General features: G+C 43.4%; 1 protein-coding gene across 2 annotated transcripts in view; it reads left to right on the top strand.

The window, feature by feature from the left end:
• The window catches only part of LOC109324843 (selenium-binding protein 1-like), a 70021-nt gene that overhangs the window by 47680 nt on the left and 6640 nt on the right, over window positions 1-15701 (top strand). Inside the window, exons 1-6 of one of the 2 annotated variants that reach the window (XM_019556939.1) lie at window positions 3153-3259; window positions 9454-9507; window positions 11222-11334; window positions 12831-13016; window positions 13789-13909; window positions 14757-14939. In XM_019556939.1, the coding sequence (XP_019412484.1) occupies window positions 3256-3259; window positions 9454-9507; window positions 11222-11334; window positions 12831-13016; window positions 13789-13909; window positions 14757-14939 (661 nt within the window). In that variant the 5' untranslated portion in view covers window positions 3153-3255. Of the gene's footprint in view, window positions 1-3152; window positions 3260-9453; window positions 9508-11221; window positions 11335-12830; window positions 13017-13788; window positions 13910-14756; window positions 14940-15701 lie in introns of those variants that run through there. The other variant, XM_019556940.1, reaches the window with a different exon arrangement.

The raw sequence follows: 15701 nt of genomic DNA, 5'->3' as shown, positions 1-15701 counted from the left end.
TTCACATGCAGGTTTGTGCCACAGGGCTAGGGCGTAGAGAGGTTTCCCATCCTAAAAATGCTGGGTATGGGGTAAGCTAATAGTCTGCTCTTGTACAGCAAATCCAAAGTTCTCATGAAGGTTGAGGTAGGGCTCAAACACTATTTAAAAATGCATTATATGTATTGAAAGGGCTGAGCCCTGCAGCTTATGGTTAGAAATGCAGAGCATTAGAAACCTGTAATTAATCTTGTATAGCTGTTGCACATGCAAGTTAGCTTGGTAAAGCAATATCATACATTGGTGTGAAAAAGCCCCACATTCTTCTTTAACCATATTTGCTTTTTAATGGTACAAAACCTGTGTCAAAACTTCCAAAGGCATTATACAAGTGAGTTTGAGAGAGTCAAAGTGGGCCTGAAGCACTTAGGGTGCAATCGTGTTCCACCCATTAGATGTCTAAGTAGGTGCCCATGTATGATCTTAGTCTACCCTGTTCGACAACAGTCCTTACAAAGTTGGGTTGATCTTTTGGGGACTTAGAGCTCAGACGATGACATGATGCAGAAATAGACATGTTAGCATTTTTTCAGGGTGAAGTAGGACCACTCTATACACCCAAGTCCATTTAAAGACCTGTTATATGGAATAGGATTGGGTCATTAGAAGCCATGCGTAGACCTTGCTAGAACATTGATTAATATATACAGGCAGTCCAAGACTTAACAACATTTCGAGTTACAACATTTTGCACTTACAATGTTTATAAATTGACACCCTGTTTTAACTTTTTGACATCAGTTTCGACTTTACAATGCTTGATCTGATACGATGCCACACCAGTGAACATGTTCACTGCATTGCCCATCTCCCTGGAAAATATCTGTCCAAGCTTCCTTGGACGCTTTCTTTAAGAAAGCAGCCAAGGCTCCTGAAAAGACTCCAGCCAAGAGCCCTTCAAAAATTCCAGCAAAGTCACCTCAAAAGACATCCTTCCAAATCAATGTGATTGTAATTACAATATAAATACATTAATGTAGCTATATTACTCATCTATAATTGAGTACAAAATTATGGGTTATTTTTGAAAATAGGGTATTGGGCCTTGGTTTAGGAACCAATCTGCCATTTATAACATTGTTTCCTATGGGAAAATTGGTTCTGAGTTACATTTTGATTTAAGGCCGTTTTCAGGAACCAATTGTGTCATAAGTCCAAGGACTGCCTGTACTCGCACAAAAGCTTTGCTAAATCATTGGCCAGAGTAGGTCTGACCAGCCAACCTAACTGATGTATGAGCTCCTTACATAAGCAAAACTTGCCTTAGGAGGCAGAAGGGCACTGCTGCTGGAAGAAGGGAGGGGTAGATGGCTGTTCAAGGTGGTAGGATAGTCCAATACCAGAACAATAAGGCACTGGAACAAGAACACCTGATCAGGTTGGGAAAAAAGCCCATGGTACAGGGTGGTGTAAGATATTCAAGATACAGATGGAATTAAATATGTAATTTGTTTTGATTGTTGCATAAAAGAGTTGGAAAATATGGAAACTTTGTAGTGGCCTAGGGGAGCCTGCATGGTGTTGTACCAACTACCTTGTCCTGGGTACAAATGCCTTAGCTCCTGGTTTGATGTACGTGTTAGGCCAAACGTGTTAGGGCTGTGCTTGTAGATGATAAACCTAGCTGAATCTTTGCCTCTGAACTGAGCCTGTGGTCCTTCTTTAAAACAGGACTTTCTCAACACCACAGTTCCTGAGACTTCAGCAATGACAGCACATCAGTAATGCCCAACAAGGACAACAGCAGTGATAACACTGATAACATGCGACAACACCATGTTAACACCATCTATAAAATGTTTTATAAACATTTTAGACAGGTGTAGAGAGAGAGAGAGAGAGAGAGAACTTGTACTCTGGAGTATTGAGTGACAATGTATATTACCACTGTTATTTCTTTTAGTAGCACTTTAGTCTTGCTTTCTTGAATTGGTCTTGTGCAGTTTTCAACAAGGTGTGCCAGTCTGCATCGTCTTTCATCCAGGGCACTGGGCCTGCTAGTACTCCCTTCCAGTTTAAGGTTGCGTCTGAGTTCTTCTCCAGTACCTCCTCATGTACAAAGTAACCACACTTCTGTTCATACTAGAGGTGTTCAAGGACAAGCACTGAGCTTCGTGTCTTCCACGATGTCTGGATGCAGTAAGTTAGTAGCAGTCATTACTTTATATCATCTCCATTATTTTTATAGTAAGGAACTATTTCCCATAACCAGGAAATATACGTGTTGTGTTAAGCTGAGTCAGTGCCCAGTCACATCACTGGAACCCTTATCTATTTCCTCCTTATTCTCTTCCCTGATTTTTTGATGCTTTCGCTACTTTTGTGGCACTTCCAGAAGTGTTCGGTGTTAGTCAAAATGTGCTACGTTCACTTCAGTGGGTGAAGTGCCTACGGATGTCATGGGAGCAGAGATCTTGTAAGAATCCCGCCTAGTGTGCCAAAATTGTAGGTCTCTGGTCCTCCAGCTGAAGTGGGGTTGGATCCACTGAGCTATGGGGAATCCCACTGATGCCAGTAGACACTGCACGAGCCTGTAAGTCTCTGCTGGTCTAGATCAACTCTGGGGCAGCTCAGCAGAGCTCTGGTGATCACTAAAGCACCTAACATGCCTCTGGGTGCTGACTATTCAGTGATAAAGGGGAATTGGGGTAAGAGTTGTTATGCATGGGGTTTAAGGAGCTAGGGTTTCAGCTATGTTGCAGAGGTTTTCATAGGAGAAATGCATCTATGCAGCTGGGTAGTGGGAAGATACTGTGCAGCTACCATTTTTAGGGAGCCAAAGAGCCTAAAAGCAAGAATTTTACAAACAGAGCTCTTTCCTCTCCCCCAGTTGTTAAAAGCAGAGAGCTTTTTTTGCCATATAAGGAGGTTTTCTTGTGTTCAGTGTACATAAGCACACATGTCTAGTCCACCAGAAGGGGATACAACTACTCTTTGTTTGGAAAGGGAGCAGCACGGTCCAGTAGAGCAGAGTAGCTGCCTGTGGCATTAATTCGGGATAAGAAAGAAGATGGTAGGTTATCCTGGTACCTCCCACACTCTTTCAGCAGCAGATCCTCCCCTTGGCAGCTTTGTACTCTCTCCGCCCCTTTCCCTTGTATATAAGGCCCCATGAGAGCAGCATTTGCTCTTCAGAATCCAGTGCTGTCATCAGGCAGACTGACTCCAAACTGCTTTTTTTCAGCAGCTGGAAGATCTCGCCAGAAGACAACTAGAATGGGTAAGAGATAGACAGAAGGCAGAGTAGATTTGCACCTTATAGACTAACTAAATCAGAGATATATAATATAAACTCTTATGAACCTGAGCTCACTTCATCAGACGAAATAACCCCCAGCCTACAATAAGCTCTTGGCAGGAAAAAGCTCACAAATTTGACAGATCCAACCTGGATCTCCCTGCTACTGGCTTTTGCAGGCTGCCAACCGTGTACTTTGAAACTTCCTATCCTTCCCCTGACCAGGGGATTGGCGGGTTTGTTACGGAGTGGCCAAGGCAGCCTGTAAGTAAGAAGAAAGGCGGGTCTGGAGTAGTAGCTAGGCAAAGTGCAAAAGTGAGCCTGTGCCTCTTTAGGGAAGATCAGTGAATAGTGGAGAACCAAAATATCACTTTCATTACCTACTGTAGCTGCGATGATTAACATAAACACTTTCACAGTAGAGGGGTGGGTGCTTAGAAGAGAATGCAGAGGGGTTTTTCTTTCATCGGGTATATCCTTGTGTATTTGCCTCTCACTGTACATGACAGTGTGTTTGGTTCGATTACAAAAAAACCTGTAATCATAAAGAGGAAACACTAATCAAAAAGGAAAATGATTCAGTAAAACTAAACCTAAATTTTCCAGTCCAGCTCTCTGTCCTGGGTGTTTACTGTGTGTGCTTCTAATGGTAAAAAGGACACATTCCCTGTCTTGTTTCTTAAACTTCCCATCAGATCTGGATATAGGTACTTTGTCTTTATGACCACAGTGTTTTTTGAAGACATAAACAGGCAGTGAGTAAAGAGGGATTCCAGTGCTACATGGATGGGGAAAAACATACCTGTGCCAAACCAAGGTAGAGTGCTTCATGGATTTCTGCTGACCGCAGCGTGGTGTTGAATGGGGCAGGGGGAAGAGGGAAGAGGTTTGTGTAGCCTTTCTAAAGGCAGGCAAAATCTTCAAAGTCTCCTGGATCACTTTATTAGTTGTGTGAAATAGGCCTCCTGGCATACGAGCAGTGTATCACCAGAGCTGATGTCTTGACTGTTGAATCTCATAACACTGCTGCTGACTTGGCCCTTTCCCCAGTTCTGATGCATATTCTCATAATTTTAACTTATATTGTGCCCTATTGAGGAAAGCTAAGTTATAAAGCTAACAGTTCCTCCCATCTTTGTTTTTTAATAAGTTACCGATTAAATCAAACATATACTGTTAACCTGATAAGAGAATGAATTGACTATTTCTAATCTCATGCAGAAAAGTGGCTTCAGTAATCCCACGCTTGAAGTACACGAAGCAGAACTAAGACCTGATTCTAACTGATTTGCTATAAATGAGTTTCCCCATCCTAAAAGCAAGTAGTCCCTGAATGGGCTTGAATATAACCTAACTCGGGGGGCCACTAGAGTAGTGGCCTGCTGTACTTGTCAGTTTTATTACATGGTATAACAAGCCTCTGTGATCAGGGGAAGGGGCTGTCAGTAGTCCATAAAAAAACAGTGTTAGCTGAATCTTGGTGCATAAGACTTTGCTTAGGAGCTGTGAACTCATATACAAAAAGGGAATTATTTAAGTGATGCAACTGAGGGAACAAAATAGATTCCAGAACCTTATTTAAACCAAGTCACTGGTATGTAGGAAGTTATCCCATGATGGTACCGATAACTTTTACACTGAAATTCCCAGACATGCAGCAGTCACAGCTCCCATAATCAAAAAGAGTGTCTTACAGTCCTCTTACCCATGGTTGTAAATCTATGAACCTCATTAGGCTGCTTACTAGCAACGCCTATTTAATTTAAGCAGAGTCTGCATGTTTGCTCTAGCTGCTTCAGTCCACTTTATAGCTCACTTATAAACCATAGTATCAATGTTGCTTAAGCAGAGATAAGATGCCCTTTTAATTTAAAAAAGTTCATCTATTTCTGTTATTCTTGAAATAGGCTCCTAAATCCTATTCTCATCATTCACATAGTGTACCTTGTCTTTGGGTTTTCCTTGTCTTTGGGTTACTCCATTTTTCCTTGGTTTCATTTCCCTGAGGCCCTCAAAACAATTAATTGACATTTAAAACTCTAGAAAATGGTGGGAGACACAAGTGTGCTTATTCTCATGCTGATCATGGACAAATGAAGTGAGTTGTTCCTCATTCCACTAACATTATGTATGTTTTTGCTTCACCCTAAAACAGAATGATCCAGGCCTAGGCCCCTGGTATATTAGTAATGCTTCTAGTTTATTTGTAATTAGAGAAAAATATGTGTTGTTTTATAGATGATGATGCACCTTTCCATCTACATCCCCCTTTTCAAAATCCTAGATTCACCCATGGTAGGGTTAGAGTGTTACTATAGCTGTCAAGGCCCAGAAAATATGCAAAAAGCAAGGGTTTTATTTTTTGGGGGTAATAACTTTTGTTGGACCAAATTAATAGTCAATTGGTTCAATAAAATATATTACTAAATGCAATCCCTTTATTTTATGGCATATACTGTCACCTGGCACCATCTGTGTTTGGAAAAAAAACAGGATGGAAAAGTACTGTCTGTGTTGGGGGTGATTGGAGGTGGTGTAGAGTTTCTTGCACATATCAAGAGAACAAGATCATAAGAAGCACTCAGCTCTCTACCCAGTGACTTTTTTTAAAAATCATTGTTAAATGTTGCAATATCACCTCAGTGCACGCTTGAATTGACTAGCACAGCACATGCTGGTGATGCCTGAAGACCTAGTTGGTCCCATGGGATTCCCTCTTCTGGTCCCTAGTGAGAGCAACGGAGAAGATGAAAGTGGGAGATGAAATAAACTCAAGACATCCAGCCTGACTCATTATGTCTCTGCAGCTGGCATGGGTGGCAATGACTATGGAGTGGGGTGTAAAATGCTTCTGAAAGTAAATTGGTTGTGTTTTACTGTCGTGTGGCATTGTCTCTTGGGCTGCATTAGTAGGAGCATTGCTGGCAGATCAAGAGAAGTGATTCTTCCCCTCTATTCAGCACTGGGGAGGCCACATATGGAGTCCTGTGTCCAGTTTTGGGTCTTACACTACAGAATGGACATGGACAAGTTGGAGACAGCCCAGCGGAGGGCAACAAAAACGGTTTGGAGGGCTGGGGGACAGGAGTTGTGAGGAGAGGCTGAGGGAACTGGGCTGATTTAGTCTGGAGAAGAGAAGACTGGGGATTTAATAGCAGCCTTCAGCTCCCTGCAGGGTGGTTGCAAAGAGGATGGAGCTGGACTGGTCTTAGTGGTGGCAGATGACAGAACAAGGAGCAATGGGCTCCAGTTGCAGCAAGGGAAGTCTGGTTAAATATTAAGACAGACTTCATCATGGGCAGGGTAGGCTGGAACAGGCTACCCAGAGAGGCTGTGGACTTTCCATTCTTGGAGGTTTTTAAGACTCAGCTAGACAAAGTCTAGATGTACTTAGGGCTGGTTTTGTTTTGAGCAGGGGGTTGGCTTAGATGTGACCTCCTGAGCTCCCTCATTTGCTGTGATTCTATATAGGCCGCATTGTAGAAAATATTCAAGCAATCCTGGTCTAGCAAGAGCTTGTAAACATGTTGGCCCTTCATGACGCATCCACTTTAAACAGAGTCAGACTTCATGATATTCTAAACATCCAGTCGGCAGCCAGGCACAATGCAATGACTGGAATTCATGTGTTTAGCCATAGATTAGTATCCTTAACATAAATGATTGCATTAATGTATTGCTCTCAAATTACTGATAACAGCTTTATTTTAAAAAACAACAAACCCTATTTCTATTTCCCTGAATGAGACTGGCAGAAATTACAGCAAAAGGTTTGTGGGATCCTCAAACTGTCAAATACAACCTTTTAATAGAACAATATTTGAGCAAGCTGGGAAGGAAGCAAGGGTGTGGGATAAAGGAGACGAAAGGGATTGCATTCACATTCTCACTTCGCTATCTAGCAAACATTTGAGCCTCTGTGGTCTTTTATTATGTTAAAGAGGACTGCAAACTAACACTGCGTTTGCAATACTCATCTAGTACTGGACTGCTACTCACTTTGTCCCTGTTAAATCAGGTGATTCAGTAAAGCAGAAGGTCGTTTAGCTTCTAATATTTCATCCATTTTTAACAAAGTCTAAATGTTTAATTTTGCAGAACTTGGGCACAAATGAAAGACTGCATACCTCCCTTCCTTCCCCTATTTACAAATCTGGTTATTTAAGAAAACCTTTTCAGTTAACATAAATGTGAAAGTGTCCTTTCTTTTTGAGCAAATCCATTTTTAAATACGAACTTTAGAAACGAGGGAATAGATTCCTTGAAGCAATTTCTCTGTCCCCTTTGCCTTTTTTTAAACACAGTTCTAATTAAATGAAAAAATGCAGCTGTCAACCTAGAAGTATCATCCACTTAGCATTTGTTTCAAGACATTTTTAGGTGCAGTGAAGATAATAAATAGAGTGTGGCCAGACACGAACAAAAAGGCATGTTGTTCATCAGAAAGATACTTAAGGTACTATAGCAACTGAGAACACAGCATCACATTTCTTGGTCCTACCCAGAATTTATCTCAATGTTTGCCACATTGGAAAGCTGTCACTTTTTTTGTGCTCAGCTCTCCAAAACTTTTACCTACAGTTGAACTCAGAGGAATGCTGCTGGCTATTCCCTGCTGTTGGTATAAGATGGAGGGTGGGACATGGTAGAAACTGGACGCTCCTTCCCAGCCAAAAGTTTTGTGACCGTTGTCTGTGCAAATTTATGTCCCTTGATAAGGCATATAAACTTCGGCTTGTTCTTTTTTCATATGACAAAGACAGTGTCCGTGTCTTTATCTTTGTGTGCTTTGGCATTTTTTGTTGTTGTTGTCAGTTTGGGAGGTCTTGGCTGTCAGAGACATTACCAAAGATCACTGTGTGGAAGTGGCTCCCGTCAATCCCCTAGGGCTTGTCATAAAATACCTTTAAAAAAGCAATGTCTTAGGGTAATTTTCTCTTGATTCTAGAAATATTGTTGTTAAAATAAACTAGGCACCAATTCTGTGATTGCAGGATATGTTATAATGAAAATGGACACAGGTATTATTATTATTGGCAGTAATAACATTAGCATTAATATTAGTATTATTATTATGTTAACTATAATACTTCTAAGTGATAAAAAACCTCTCAGGCTCACCCATTATTTCAGAGAGAACAAGACAAAGCTTATAGCTGTGATTGTTAGTTACTACTCTTATTTTTATTCAGTACTTTATGCTTACTGAAGAATATTTCAAAACTACTATTTCTAGATGGTTCAGAGATGGGTATCTTATTTCTCATGAAAAGTAAATGCATCTGTTCCCTGTTCTGTTCAGAAAATGGTAACAGCTCCTGTAATTCCCAGTCCAGCTCCATGTTTTGAGGCTTTGCATGGAGATTATGGCATGTACATTGAATCAACTGAATTTCTGCTTTATCCATTATAACAGTGCTCCCCAGATTTCCCCACTGGTAATGTTCAGGTTCCCCTGGGAACATACCAGCTGGGCTGGCTCTCTTCTGTTGGTTCCTGACTTAATGGCTGAGATGGGGATTGGTAGCTGGTAATGTAGGGGTGCAGGATGGAGCTCAGTGGGGGTTTCTAGCAGGAGGAAGTGAGATCAGAGCTGGAAAATGAGTTTTTTGGGAAGGGAGCTAGTCCAGGTCTGACTTCCCACCAAGCAAAACTACCAGAAATCCTGGACAAGCTTCTGCAGAACTGCCTCCCAAAGAGCTTCTAAGCCACAACGAGTGGCCACTTCTTCAAGGACTAATACTCAGAAGAAGCCCGAAAGCTTTCCACTTCATGGGAGAGTGGGTTGTTCAAACGGAGCAATGTGTCTAGGTGAATGAAGAGCAGTGCATGGACCCCAGTCTCAAAAACTTACTATGGAGTAAATCTTCCTAGACCCCAGGCACTTGCCATACATTACCTTGGTGCTAAATTGCAGGACAGAACTCCTTTGAACTTCAAGCTCTGATTTTCCTCCATTTTTGGGTCCTCAGCTTAACGTGTTGTGCCTTGTTTTCAGTGGTCTTGAGCTCACTCAACTGCTCTTAGAGGTGAAATGATCTGTAGGTATTTGACCTTTCTAAATACTGGACCTAAGTTTTCTCAGTTTGAACACGTAAAGTCCATACCCCTTTTGGAACAATGCCTTCCAAAAACATGGAGATCTCTAACCTTTGATTCTTACTATTTTAAAACAGCAAACTGTGGGGATTGCGGTCCTGGATACAAGACTCCTTTGGAAGCCATGAAAGGCAAGTCCGTATCAGTTCTGGTTTGAAATCCTAGGGCATTGGTGAAACGGTTCTGAGCTGTTTTTGCATTATGCTAAGATTCAGAGGATCCCTTTCAGAGAGTGCCACTGGGACTCCATACCCTGCATCCCACCAGTAGGTAGGAAGAACCTATAATGAGTAAGGAAACACACTTTTACTTTTGACCATCTCTGGCCACAACTCTCCAACTGTGATTTTCTGTCAAAATAGGTTTGTAATGCCATATTCTTTTATTTTGATGGGCTTGTGCAGTCCGTGCTGCATTACACACTGCCAAACAGAAGGTTTTTTTTTTTAAAGAGAATAAGTGTATCATAAATAATTCCATGCACACTAGTTGCAGTCCTATTTGCCCTAAATAGGACCTGCATGTGGCTATACAGTAAAAAAATGGAGTGATTTCCTAACCTTATTTCTCAGAGTTGGGAGAAGGAACTTTGTACTATCCTGTGCAACTTTACATGTGGCCTGTTTTTGAAGCCAGGCTTCACTGGGCTAAGCACCATGGGCATTGGGAATCCTAGACAATGTGGGTTGGAAGGGAGCTCAGGAAGTCACATCTAGTCCAACCCCTGCTCCAAGCAGGACCAGTCTCAAATATATCATTCCAGCCAGTGCTTCGTTGAGCTGGGTCTTCAAAACCTCCAAGGATGGAGACTCCACCACCTCTCTGGGTAACCTGTTCCAGTGCTTCACCCCCCTCCTTGTGAGAGAGTTTTTCCTAATATCTAACTTCAACATCCCTTGCTGCAACTTGAGCCTTGTTCTGTCATCTACCACTGCTGAAACAGTCCAGCTCCGTTCTCTTCGCGACCACCCTGTAGGTAGTTGAAGGTTGCTATTAAACCTCTTCTCAGTCTTCTTTTCTGCAGTCTAAATAAGCCCAGTTCCCTCAGCCTGCCCTCATCAATCATGTGCCCCAGCCCCACAACCATTTTAATTGTCCTCCGCTGGACTGTCTCCAATTTGTCCACATCCTTTCTGTAGTGGGGGGCCCGAAACCGAACACAGGACTCCAGATGTGGATTCACCAATAGAGGGGAAGAATCACTTTGCTTGACCTACTGGCAAGGTCAACACCTGCCAATGCAGCCCAGGATACCGTTAGCTTTTTTCCTTCTAGAAGTACAGAACCATCAACCAAATTCTCACCCCCTTGAAGTCATTGGGCTGTATTCTTTGACCTCAGTGGGGCATTGAATGCAGCCTTGGGTATTTTAACTTACTTTAAAGGCCTCTACTCTTGCTGGTTATAATAACCAAGGCAGGGCTAGAGATGATGCATGACACCAGAGTGTGCCTTGAATAACTGCTGGGATGGAAGGGTGGACAAGCTCTTGCCAGGGGTAAGGGAGATCCTTGGAGCTGTTCCCATTGCAATGATCTGTGCATCCCAAAGCCCCTTCAAAAGTACTTTTCTGAACAAGGGTTGAGTCGTTGGGCAGAGCTGAATTAGAGGAATCCAAAGCTGAAGGAGTCCCTGCCTTAGGCAAGGAAATACCTTTCCAGCTGCATGCTGTTCAGAACTTCCTTTGGAAATCAGGATCTGTACGCCCCTGATGTAATTCAGGAGGAAGGACCCCAAGCTCCAGATGGGTAAATTCAACCCAGTAAAAGACACCTCCAAGGCTCACCTCAGTTTTCTTTTAAATTAATTATTGCCAACTCTTAAACAATATTTCTGTCTTGACAGGTCCCAAGGAGGAAATTGTGTACCTGCCCTGCATCTACAGGAACACTGGGATAGACAAACCTGACTATCTGGCCACTGTGGATGTGAATCCAAAATCTGCATCCTACTCTCAGGTATTTCTCTCGCTATAGGTTTCATAGATTCATAGACATTCGGGCTGGAAGGGACCTCAGAAGATCTTCGAGTCCAGCCCCCTGTCCCAGGGGCAGGAAGTCAGCAGGGATCATAGGATCCCAGCAAGAAAATGTCCAAATGTCTCTTGAAGGCATTCAAAGTAGGTGCTTGAACCACCTCTGGCAGCAGTCTATTCCAGACCTTGGGGGCTTGGACAGTAAAGAAGTTCTTCCTTATGTCCAGCCTGAAACGGTAATGGAGGAGTTTGTGACCATTCGACCTTGTCATCCCTTGGGGTGCTCTAGTAAACAGACGTTCCCCCAGATCCTGGTGAGCACCCCTGATAAACTTATAGGTGGCCATCAGATCACCCCTGAGCCTACACTTTTCCAGGCTAAAGAGTCCCATGGCTCTCAGCCTCTCATCATAAGCTCTGTTTTTCTGACCTCTGATCAGGCGCGTGGCTCTTCTCTGGACTCTCTCAAGCTTCTCCACATCCTTTTTGAATTGTGGAGCCCAAAACAGGATGCAGTACTTTAGCTGAGGCCTCACCAAGGCCGAGTACAAGGGGAGAATGATGTCCCGGGATTTTCTTGAGAAGCATCTGTGGATGCAAGCCAGCGTTTTGGTTGCTTTACTAGCTGCAGCATCACATTGCAGGCTCATGTTCATCTTGTGGTCAGTCATGACCCCCAAGTCCCTTTTGTCAGTACTGCTAACCAGCATAGCACTGCCAAGCCTGTAGGGATGCTGCAGGTTTTTCCTCCCAGGGTGGAGAACCTTGCATTTTTTGCTGTTAAGCACCATCAGGTTCTCATCTGCCCATTTCCTGAGCCTGTCCAGGTCAGCCTGGATCGCCCTCCTGTCCTCAGGTGTGGATGCTTTACCCCAAAGTTTGGTATCATCGGCGAACTTAGCCAGTCTGCTTCTGACACCAATGTCCACATCATTAATGAATATGTTAAATAGTAAAGGCCCAAGGACAGACCCTTGAGGGACCCCGCTGGTCACAGCGCACCACGACAATTTGACTTCCGACAACCACCACCCTCTGGGTCCAACCACGGAGCCAATTCCCCAGCCAGTGGATTGTGGTGAAGCTGAGGCCGCAGTTAGCCAGTTTTGCCAAGAGGGGATCATGGGATACTAGATTGAAGGGTTTTTTAAAGTTGAGATATACAACGTCGATCTCTTCTCCCTTGTCCAGGTGGTAGGTCACCTGGTTGTAAAAGGAAATAAGTTTGGTCAAGCAATACTCTGCTCTGCTTCCAGTTGAGCTGACCCCATGACATCTGCCTGCCATTTATGACTACTTTTGAGGCAGCAGCCTGTCCCCTTGCATGTCAGTACCCTAACCTGACGGCTAAACATATGCACCAACCATATAACAACAACCCCCCTCTTCTCATTCTTAATCTATACTGGTATCTACAGGGCTATCTCAGGAACTTACTGTCTTAACAGCTGAATTTTAATTGTGCCTTTACCTTCATAGGTGATCCACCGTCTGCCCATGCCCAATGTCAAAGATGAGCTCCATCATTCAGGGTGGAATACTTGCAGCAGCTCCTTTGGGGATGTCAGCAAGAAACGGAACCGGCTGATTCTTCCCAGTCTGATCTCTTCCCGCATTTATGTGGTAGATGTGGGCACAGACATGCGGGCTCCCAGGCTCTATAAGGTGTGTTGGAGGTGACGCCAGGATATGCGCTTTGCCTGTGGGATGGGACTTCTACTCCAAAGATGGTTGGAGAGACTGTGTTAGAAGAATGTGTTAGAGTTTAGAAGCTAGGATACTCAGGTTGCTTGTCCAGACTTAACACATAGGTACCACAATCCAGTCTTTAATTACGTGTCCCTAGTACATTCCTTTTAGCTGTGAAAATCAAAGCACTGGATTGAATATATGCAAATTGCAGGGGGGGTTTCAAAGATTTCTAACTTGTTCAGATTTGGTTGGATTATCACAAGGAGTACAAAGCCACATCCTTGACACAAAAGCCACTCGCCTACCCAATTCCAGATCCCTGCTAATTATATATATGAATCCATCCAAGTGTGAGACAGGCAGACGACTGCAGGAAGTCATGGACAGCTCCGACTTCCAGCCTCACTGAGCACCGCTGCACTGGTTTTATGTGTCTTTTGACCCTAGCCATGTTTTTTTAATGTAGCAACGTGGTGCATCTTCTTCAAGAGAACCACTTAGTGGTAGAGGGATACGTTAAAATAAATAAAAGCCATATCTCCAGATAAGTAAAGCTTTGGGATTTTCTCTGTTCTCTCTTATAGTTTCTTCTTGGTCCACATCCAGAGCAGATGGACCAAAATACTCAAACTTGAGAACTCTTCAGTGTTCTAAGACGACAAGAGACCTTCTCCACGGGTGGAGTTGACACTGTGTTGAGCGGCCTTAGCAAGAAGAAGTTTAACTCTGTATAAACTCTCTTTAGGTTATTGAGCCAGTGGATGTATATTGGAAGTGCAGCTTGGCCAATCCCCACACAACTCACTGTCTGGGCAACGGCGAGATCATGATCAGTGCCATAGGAGATCCAACTGGCAATGGAAAAGGTATTCATTTCCATCATAATTGAAAGGATGGTGTCTTTCCTGCAGAAATAGCAGACTAACAACATTCAAGCTAAAACCTAGCAGTCCTGTGAAGAGCTCCCTGTTCTTTTGTGCTGGTAGCCAGTTTAGCATCCCAAGAGCCCAGAGTTCTACTGAATTGTACAAGTATTTGGGAATGAACTCGTGTGAGCATTTGTGATGTGGGCATTTGGCCACATAATCTATTCACACAGTTCACTTAACCCCATTTGGGTAACAGCAGCCTGTGGCAGTGTTGCACTGGCTTTGTCTTAGCAAAATGCCCTTGGTCTTACTTTGCGGAGAAGAGAAAGTTCCCAGTTCTCCAGTTCCAGAGTCGTGTTTAAAGCCTTTGCAGGAGGCTAACAAATGGAGCATTGTTAATTCGGAGAACATTCCTTGGTATCAAAGCAGTTATTTGTCAACTGGCCGGCCCCTGCCCCCTTTCACACTTCTGGGTTGTAGGCAGATATGCCTTTGACTATCATAGTTAATCACTAACCCTAGCTCCACAATGTAAAGACATGAAATTGGTACAGATGGCTTGTTAGATGCATATTTATATGGCTACAAAATTCAGCCCTGAACCTCGGGGAAGGGAGGGGGTCAGTTTCTCATCCCTGCTGAGTCATTCTGCTTGCTGTTAAGAATCTCTCCATCCTAAAATTGCTTGCATCTCTCCATTGTAAAATCTTTCTCTGACATTAGAGTACATGTGGCAGGCTATGGGCTGCTTTAAGAAGAGGTTTTTTTTTAATATTGTTGCTTTTTCAAGCTGTTAGTAGCGATGATTCCCTTACAAGCAATGTGTTTATGTGTATTGCATTAGGTGGCTTTATTTTGCTGGATGGAGAGACCTTTGAAGTGAAAGGGAATTGGGAGAAAGGGAACAAGACACCTGCCCTTGGCTACGACTTCTGGTACCAGCCACGGCACAATGTCCTGATGAGCACTGAATGGGGAGTTCCAAAGATCTTTGCAAATGGGTTTAACCCAGCAGATCTGAAGAAAGGTGAGAAAGTGTTTCTTTAAAGACTCCAGGGAGGAAAATGTGCCAAGGTTTTGATGAGGACAGGTTTGTGCCCAGTGGCTCTTCTCCAGTCATCAGCTTTCACTAGCAACAGGAAGCAAACGTGCCCTGGAAGGATTGATTGCACATTCATTGTGTAGCCCCTACCAAAGACCAAACTGAATGTGGCTCACACCAAGGCAGGCCGAGGCCACTCTGACCCCTCTTTACATAATGCAAGATCTTGACTCCAATGGGCAGGTCATGGCCAGGGGCAAAGCAGTTGTCTTTCCATCTTGCCTCGGTACAACCCCTTTTACTGCATTACATATAGTGCTGATTTTCTAAGTAAAGTGTAAAGCTCCTGTCAATCAAGGACATTAAAACTCAGCAGCCAGTAACTTCCATAAGTGGAAGTTTCCAAAGCATCAGCAACTCCCCAGCATTACAGAAGGTGTGAGTCGGTGCTCCTTCAAGGATGATGGGGGCAGGGGAAGTGGTGCCAGTTGCTCATTGCCATCTCCTGATTTCTGCAATCTCTGTACTCCACAGGTGTTAATGCCCCTCTGTCCTTTTTAACAGCCTGATGTTCTACTATTCGAACTATCCTTTCTTCTGCAATGTTACTGTCTCAGCCATTCCTGGAGAGGTCATTTCTATTTTTAGTCCTAGGTAAAAATCTTAATTAGGTGTGGTCATATTAACTCAGGTGAAGATTAACACAGGTGTGGAAAAGTTTAACTCTGGAGTGTTGGATGCTCTGTC

Source organism: Crocodylus porosus, unplaced genomic scaffold (genome assembly GCF_001723895.1).
Source record: "Crocodylus porosus isolate Cpor-Errol unplaced genomic scaffold, CroPor_comp1, whole genome shotgun sequence".
NCBI lineage: Eukaryota > Metazoa > Chordata > Crocodylia > Crocodylidae > Crocodylus > Crocodylus porosus.
Note: the sequence above shows the minus strand (reverse complement) of the source record. Positions and strands in the feature narration are given on the sequence as shown.